General features: G+C 43.1%; 1 protein-coding gene across 2 annotated transcripts in view; it reads right to left on the minus strand.

Moving 5' to 3' along the window:
- Positions 1–8649, minus strand: part of trabd2b (TraB domain containing 2B) — a 69419-nt gene extending 60770 nt beyond the window's left edge. For both annotated transcript variants that reach the window (XM_005734110.1, XM_005734109.1), the window contains exons 1-2: positions 8221–8649; positions 5087–5656 (exon numbers count right to left, since the gene is read on the minus strand). In XM_005734110.1, the coding sequence (XP_005734167.1) occupies positions 5087–5656; positions 8221–8334 (684 nt within the window). In that variant the 5' untranslated portion in view covers positions 8335–8649. The remainder of the gene's footprint in view (positions 1–5086; positions 5657–8220) is intronic.
- Between the last annotated feature and the right edge of the window lie 421 nt (positions 8650–9070).

Consider the following 9070-nt stretch of genomic DNA (forward strand, 5'->3'; position numbering starts at 1 on the left):
TGAGGTCTCTACAATTTACCCTGACAGAAACCCTCATTTCTCCACCGAAGGGAGAATGTGGGCGAAGGAAGGAGGGAAGGCTTTGGCAAAATAAATTCAAGAGTATGGAAGAGCGCTTCAACCTGCCGTGCTTAACTCACTGCCTCGGCTTAGCGACAATGTGGTGGAATCATTACCTCAGGTCTCTCAGGTACTCAGAGGGAGAAGGGACGTGAACTCTGTTGGAAGCAACGAATAGAGATAGTGCACCGAGTTAATAGACGAGCACATGGGTTTACAGGTTTTTTTGGGTAGACTGAAGTTAACAGTACACTGTTGATTAATGAATCTTGTTCATAAGTCCAAGTTTTACAGATCCAAGGAAAAAAATCAAACCTGGAAACACATGCGCTTTGGGGTATTCTTATGTATTTAGTAACGAGAGTTTGCTTAACTTTCTCAACTTAAAAGAAACACTGAAATTGCGGCACTTAAGTTCAGTGGATTGATTTTTGTAGCAATATTCTCCCATTACTTCTTGATTGCAGCCTGCTATTGAACACCACAGAAGAAACATTTTGTCTCGCAAAATGACTGTAACAATACGAACCACGTACAAGAACTGTGATCTATTCTGTTGTCAAGCACGCCGCTCCTGTTTTCACATTGTCCACATCCTGCTTCTGTACCTCCCTCAGCCTACAGAGTTCTGGCCTGTACATAATTGTCTAAGTGCTTCTAGATGGCAGTGGGCGATTTGGTCATTTAGGGGCCTATTAAGTCATTAGTGCAGCAGAGGGACTGCCTTCTGCCTGCCGACAGGACCAGATGATCAGCCTGATATGTGTTGCCTTGCAGTTTTTCAACAGATTCGCGCAGGTAATTATAGCTTCAATGTAAACCACCCTCAGATGTCACGCTTAAAGAGGGAATGCACGTCACCAGCATGCTTTAAAGACAATCTCCATCTCTGCTTTTCCTCCTCCTCCTTCTCTCCTTTTTCCACTCAGCCTATGCGTTTGGATTTGTGTGTGCGGATGAGCAATAGGTGAGAAGCGGGACAACCAGAGCCTCGGGACATGTCAGAGAAAAGGATACGGAATGAAGAAGAAGGCAACAGAGACCCAAATAGAGTGAGGAGGTCAGAGGAAGTTAGAGTATAGTGCAGACAGTCATCCTCTGTGGCCAACACAATTTCTTTAAACCCAAACTTACAATGTAAATATTTGAATATGGCTAAGGTTGGTTGCTTAATTCCACCCTTTAAAGATGTGCTCTTTAGGTGAACACGGTCCAAGGAACACAAATCAAAGTATCATTCATCATTTAATATGACGCATGAGAATCTTATTTTGATTTCATTTCTGTAAACCTCGCCCAGCTTTTGGAGCCATTCATTACCCTGGGTTCTCAATATTACATTCACCGCCTATAAATGCTCATCATCTAAGTGCCACGCACAGCCAAAAACCTCAGTATCCCCACAGAAAAAGTCATTCCCCGTGGAAAGGCTGTATTTTATTTTTACCATTTCACTGCTTTTAAATCATCTTCAAAATTGCTGATTTGTATCAGTCTGAATTGGAAAACCAAACACAAATCATATTTAATATCATATAAAGTAGTAGTGACTTATGGGAAAAGTCTAAACACTGTTAAAAGGAATGTCTTTTTTTCCCAGACAGACAAAAGTTTGACTTTATGGTCGCTGTGTGTAAACTCAGCGGTTGCTATCGTGTATTTTTTATTATATGTTTGCAAGCACATGTTGGAAAATCTTAATGTCATCACTTTGCACATTATTTTACCATAAAGAAATACATTGTTGTGATACTTTGGCCATCTCCCCAGGCCTGAAAGTGCCCCACTGTGACCACAGCATGTGTGAGGCTGCAGCGTCAGCACAGCAGAAAGCCTCAGGCTGATGTCTGCTCTAGCAGAGGAATGCCACAGGAGCTGCACTGATTGAAATAGACACATCAGACTGTCACTGCATCTGTAAACAGGGCGCCTCCTAATCGGGAGGAGAACGCCTTCTTACTCAGAGGAAACTGGATTCACCAACCGCCCTCCCGTCTCGTAATAACATTACCCAATCTCCTTTCAAGCCTAAGGTGACGGCACTCGAATCTGTCACCGGTCATCTATCTCTCGCTCTCTATTTGCGCAAGTAAGTAGCTTGAGCTGATGGAAACTAATGGTCAGAGGTTGAACAAGGGACTCCATCAGACTGGTCTCGGTCTGCCTGCTCAGCAGTGCCCAGGCTGACCTCAGCAGACTGCCAGTCTCCTTACCGCTCTGCTGCTTGTGGCTCCGCTACCACCTCCCACCATGACCCATGACCCCTGCCCAGGAGAAAGGCGCCAACGATACGATGCAATTTCTCTTTGACGTGGTCCAGTGGTCTCGGCTGCCAAGTGACCCAGGCAAAGTAAATATTGTTGCTTATCACAGGCCAGCGCCACCACCAAATTTCCCAAAAGAAGTGTTGGACTAAATCAATTTTTCTTCCATGTCCCAACTCCAAAAATGAACAGACTCTAGGTGCAAATAAGCCAGTGGAGTTTGATGTTGTGCATTAATAACACATGGTACAGTTGCTATTATTATGGTGATAGTGGCATTTACTTGATAAGTCATTATGTAATATATGTATCTACCCTTGAGGGAACAAAAGACATACAAAGAGTGTTGGTTATGCAGTGTACACTCTCTCTGCTGACTGCACTGTCTCCAGCCTTTTCCAATCTGCGCTGAAAGCACTTGGTACCGCCCAGCTGTCAACCTACATCGGCCTTCAAAGGACTGGAGAAGAACCATACACCCTGCCTGCCTTTGTTTCCACAGCCTTAAACTGCCTCTCACAGAGACATCCACACCTCTCTGTCATCTAAAAAGACCAGAGAGAGGTCTCAGACAAACTGCACTCTTGTTAGACCACAATTGTCTAAAGAGGGTTCTGCTATACTTGATATCTCTCTGACCCTCCCACGCTACCACAAACACCACCACTAAACAGAAGATTACTGCTTTAAACATGCCTCCTCCTCCTCCTATTCCAGAGAGGATGATATATTTGCCGTACCACTTTTCAGCCAAAAACTGCTTCCTCTAAATTCATGAGTCACAAAGCAGTGCTTCGAGACCACCCATCTCCCAGGAGTCCACTGTACTGGTACTGTAACAGTGGGACCGGGCCCTCCACTGAGATACCTACAGTGTGATAGGTGATAAATGATCAGTTTTTAAGAGCCTCTCTGTAAAGTCAGAGTTATGGGATGGTGTTAAAAATGTACTTTTTATTGGGACCAAATTATCTGTGAGCCAGCCAGGTTTAGAGTAACTCCCATTTTAGCTCTCCCTTTGCTTATGTTTCAGATTAGCATTAGCAGCAACAAGATGCCGGTCACTCTCCATGCAGCTCTTTCCCCTGTTTCTTCCTCCTTAGTCAATGTATCTCAGACTTTCTCTCTCTGGTGTTTCACTTCTCTTTCCCCTGATTCCCACCCACGCATTTTCTGTTCAACTTTTGGTGTATCCATCCTTCTGACCTCATCGCTGTTATAGTCAAGCGTAGAGGGATCCAATCAACCATAGTGTTCAGATTAAATCACAAATTATTATAATTGAGAATAATGGTTTCCATGTCAGTTTCAGTTCAGCTCTGGATTGTTCTCATACATGTCTGGAAGCAAAGGGGGTTGGAAGCTCTGGAGTCGGTGGTGCCTATGTACAGGTTGGGTGAAATTCAAATTATTTGTGATAAAAGTTCGATTTAATGTGCTTATCTGAATTTGAAAGATCGTCATATGATTTTGTTTAAAGCCTTTTCATGCAAAAACACATCTCAAAGATTAAAGTCAAGTCAAGGTTCTTTAGAAACATAAACGCTATTTTCTAAAACTGGACGTGTGCTGCTTCTCAACCATGTTTGGGTGTAATTTAAGCAGTGTTGTTTTTAGGGGCAGTGACTGTCACACTAAATGCAGATCAACATTAAATACACTGAAAACAGGAAACATGGATCCCTTAAGGTAATAAGAAAACGACACCTGTACGGCACATAATAGACATAAACACTGAAAAAAACTCCCAAAGGCAATGGCAATATTCTCCCGAGAAACATAGTGTGCCTGCCCTAGCTTATTTCTAGGGTTAGTAAAGCTCTCAGGCATGTGCAGGGCATGCAACGCGACTTTGACAGCGTAGTTAGGAGGTGCTGATGAAAGAGGAGAGGCAGGAAGCCCGCTGCGTCTCAAATTAGCTCCCGAGCCCTCCGTCCTCTCGCATGGAGGTTCAGGCCCTCACAGATTCTCTTGCATTACTCAGTGAACATGGATGCATGAACCTTTTACATGTAGAGCGTGCCTTTGTGTGTAGGCAGTCCACGCAAACATGTGTTTGATTATGAATACTTTGTGAACACACATGCAGATTTCTCATTTCAAATTTTGTCAAAAGGCTGCATCAGGGAATAAAAACTATTAGATCATCTTACTCCTTCTTTGAGGCTCAACAGAGTTTTGTCTGGGAACTCACATGCCCTGAAAAATGTTTTACAGCCTCTATTTTAAGTAAGCTGCTGACTAATTATTTAAATAGAAACATATTTCCATTGCTTTTTACATGATACAATCAATTAAAAATGCACATACACCCTGTGTTTTGCTGATCAAGTAATTTGGTAATTACACTCCTCTCAAATTGCAGTATGAGTTTAGGATTACTGCAGAGAGCTTGACACACAGTCTGCATTAATAAATGAGAGACAGCGCTCCTCTCTTCTCACCTTCTTCAGTGTGTTATTGTGTACTCTCTCACACCCTTTTTCCAGATTCAGCAGTTAAATATGTTTGTGTAGTGAGGTGGAGGGACGTTCATAACCATAAAGCTGTCTACAGCAGACATGTTTTAATCACTTCTTTCTCCTTATGTTGTCTTCTCCCACATTCTTAGTTGCATGCAGTACATGTGTATATATTTTCATGTATTCAGGAGGATAAACGATGCTCCAACTTCACCAAATTGTTCTTGTCATTTCTTCGGCTATTCCGGCTGTGTACACACAGGAAAAATAAAGGCAAAGACAGTCATTTCATCCTCTTACCTGAGAGAAGTTGAGTCCATTGAGGGGATGACACTGCTCCTCCACTTGCTCAACTGCCCCTGTAGTCTTTCCCATTCGCTCTGCCTCTTGAGCTAGAAACAGGTCGAGCACTGGTGTCCCCCTGGACCGGACGTCCCATTCTGTGAGTGAGTTTACCATCAGCATTACCCACACAGGCCTCTTCCTCTCCCAGTTCCCTGCAATAGCATTGAACAGGTAGTCAGCATACAGGCCTCGGCCTCGCTGGTCAGCTGTCATCCAATAAGGCATCATGTGTTTGACGTAATCAAGATGGCGTTTGAGTCGGCGGTACAGATCTCGAGGTAGCAGGGTCTGCAGGTTTTCTCCGTGGGGCAGTAACTGGCAGCTGGTCAGTTTGGAGATGGTCAGGGGATCAGTCAGGTCCAGCTCAAAGTAAACATTATTGCTGTCATGGAAAGCCTGCTTGGAGCTGTTGGGAATGAAGTCCCAGACTCGGGTGTAGGGCACGTGGATGGTACCAAATAAGTAAGAAGGTGGGTGAGGAGGTGCCCGCTTTACTCTCCAAAGGAAAGAGTTCATGTCACTTTGCTATAAAAAACACACAAAAAAGAAGAAGAGGAAAACGATTTTAACAGTAAACAGAAACAAAAACACCAAAACCATCATGTCAGAGCTCGCATTAAAACTGAAAGTGACGGATTTTTCCTCTGTTGTGGTTTACTGGCTCATGGGCTCAGGTCAACAAGTTAAAAATTTGAAATACTATTTTAAAATTACACCGCAGGAAGTATGAAGTCTAGTCAGCCTGGGGCTGTGCTGCGAGCACTTGCAGTCAGGGAGTTTATAGAGGGGCCTTCTGGGCTGTAAACAGACCCCCGTGTATTGTTGAGGTGCATACCTCGGTTGCCAAAGCCTCTTTAGGCCTGGGAAGCATTTTCAGGGCTGTGGTGCAAATATACTACACTGGAGCTCATAAAAACCATGAAAGAAACCTGCACTCAATTCTGACCTCACTATGATACTTATATTTGGGATTTTACTTTCTTTTTTTGACATCGGGCATGAGGACGAAATGCTGACAGTCTCAAGTACAGCACTGATTTTGTCTCCAAGGTTTGTGTTACGGCTTTTTACTGTTGTGGTTGTCTTTAATAGAAAGAAATGTCAAAATTGAAATTAAATAATCACAGTCGTTCTAAATGAATATAAGGCTCTACTGCATTTAAAACATGTTTCTTATTAGCTGCTCTGCAAATGTGCTTTGCATGTGCTATGACTTTGATGTTGGCATTATTTAAATATGACAAAAAATAGCTTTTATAAACAATATCAAACTTCTGGCCGCTGAGACACAGTGCAATCAGGCATTTGAGGGATGAAACCCATTACTGTAAAATAAAGTTTTTCTTAGAAAATGTTTATTTCTAAAATTTAATCAAGATTTTCTTCAGCTGTGCTCCACTGCATACTGCCAATGCTGCCTTTGTCATTTCAACTTTTCAAATAGCGGTGCTCTTGTGGTATGTTTCTATAATCATCATAATTAATTGCAATTTACATACAGTAATTACTGGCACCAACTTGTGCTAGACAAAATAAATCAAAATGACCATATTTGATTTCAGGGCAAATTTTTTTGCAGACACACTGCGTTTGTTTCTGTGTTTCTAACCTCATTTTCACTCTGGCCAAGGCCACTCGTCTGCGAAGAGTAACGGGAAAGGTTTGGAAGGGATTAATATCATATTTTGGAAGGGCGGAAACTAATAAAGCATTTTGCACGTCCACCGTTAACGACGTGTACTTGGGCCTAACCGTAAACGAAGACGTTTTGACGTGGAAAGTGAGACGGTGTTCGTGTAAGACCTGAAAAGAGGCGAGAGCCCCTCTACTAAGGCAGCTTTGACTTTTCTGGCGAGCCTTGACGCACGGGGTTCCTTTTATGGGGGTAATTACTCTTAACAGAAAACAGAGACCACTGTACTGATGCATTAGAAATCACATGGAGCAAGCCTTCAGCCATATCTGACAACAGTACTATTATAGGACAACCTAATACAACAAATTCTGTGATCTGTAAACAACTCCTTAATAATATCTTCCGCACACTCAAGTGCCAAGTTTTTGTTTTTGTTTTGGACTGTTTCTGGGCTCTTGGGCAGTTTTCATGTGCTGTAATTTTTTTTCCAACAGAAAAGAGTGTTGGATATGATTCTTGAAGTCACGATGGCCATTAACTTCCCCCCCGCTCTTTATGTCGAAAATGCAAGAAGTGGAAGTCAGACAGCCGGCTGGGCAAGCACATTAACCGAGCTGGAATATGTCCGGGCTGCACTCCGGCACTTCCTCACGGTCTGTGAGTTCAAGCCACGTCCATAATTTTACCAATATGCCCGATAAGTGTTTTAATAAGCCGCCACAGTACTGAAACACGATCACTTCTGAAAGGTCAATGAAACTTTCCCAAATGAAGTAAGTCACCCGTGGGTGTTCCCACTTGCGTTTGTCACATAAACAGCCATAAAGTTGGCAAACGGTAACAGTTTCTCTTGGCAGTCTCCTTCACGTTAAGTCCCCACTCCACAGTTTTACTGCAGTATAAGGGTCTTTCATATATACCTGAACATTTACATAAACATAACGCACAAAGTTATTATTATTATTATTATTATTATTATTATTATTATTATTATTATTATTATTATTATTATTATTATAACTTTAAGTTATTGTTGCTATACCTTTAAGCATAAGTAATAAGAAATTGTAGGCTGTTTTCTTTAAAGTCATATCAGCCTTTGCGCTTGTTATAGACAAGTGTCTAAGTCAGAAAAACAATGACAAACTAGACTCTGCGCCCCCCGTCGTAGAATCTCCCTCCAAAGTGACCCAATGCTTCAGTGGAGTTTCGCCATATTATTCAAAAAGAAGTTATTAGAGAGAAAGGGGTGTTTAGGATGAACAGACAACAAGTGTCACAAAGCCGTAGGGTTGTTATTAGCACCATTCAGTTATGTGGGCTAAATAACGACCTTGTCGGGGCCAAATCTTTGCTTGGAGTAGCCTAGATTATTATTAACTTTCAAATACGCGTCCATCCCGGTGCACACGGAGAGTCACTGACTTAAGAAAGCCCTCCCAACACGACTCACCGACTTTGGAGCGTCGCACTGTCTCGGTCTGCCCGGTCGGTCTGCGCCCCAGGGTGCCACAGCGTGCAGCAGCGCGCTCAGGAAGACCCAGCTGATTCCAGGCAGAACGACCATCCCGTCGATGTTATTGGACACTTGTAGGAGACAGCTCAAAGCGGACTTTTCTCTCTTTTCTCCCCACTCTGTCTTCTCTGTTATTGCCCGGTTTCCCGTCTCCTTTGAAGTACAAAAAAAAAGTTACCGGTGGCCTCTGGGCTCACATGTGCAGGTCGGCGAGAGGACCATTCCGCCTCTTCGCCATTCCCGACGCACTCCACTTGTGAAAGTATCTGTTTCTGCTCTAAACTTTTCTTGGCTCCTTCCAACCCGGTGCAGTCCTGAAGCAGGAGCTATAAACTCTTTGGAGAGTTTGCGCTCCACGAACTTGGAGCGTCTTGACTGGGAAAGAGGGAGGTGGGACGGTCTGAGTGAGTACCCCACCCCACCCAAAATACACACAGCCCAGGTTCTTTTAAGAGGAGGGAGCACAGGTTCATAGAGAAATGACAGGTTTCCGCGAGTGAAGCAGCTCTAGCCACGCAGACCCCCAAAACAGTGCAGATTGGAATTAATCTTCTCATTAGCTGCTTATTAAGTTAATTTAGTTTCCATTTAGATGTTCCTGATATTTTTTTAATAACCCGAACTAAGGAACTCGTTTTTTTAAATTGATCCCAATGATCTTAAATGAAATATTTGCTATAGTGGTTTATATACCACAGCCATGCGCTATGATTGGGTATATGTACCTCATTATTATGAGGGGGGCTGTCACCACTAACCAAGAGCCCAGAGGGCTCACAGTACTAGC

Source organism: Pundamilia nyererei, unplaced genomic scaffold (genome assembly GCF_000239375.1).
Source record: "Pundamilia nyererei isolate P.nyererei 1_Seehausen unplaced genomic scaffold, PunNye1.0 scaffold00056, whole genome shotgun sequence".
NCBI lineage: Eukaryota > Metazoa > Chordata > Actinopteri > Cichliformes > Cichlidae > Pundamilia > Pundamilia nyererei.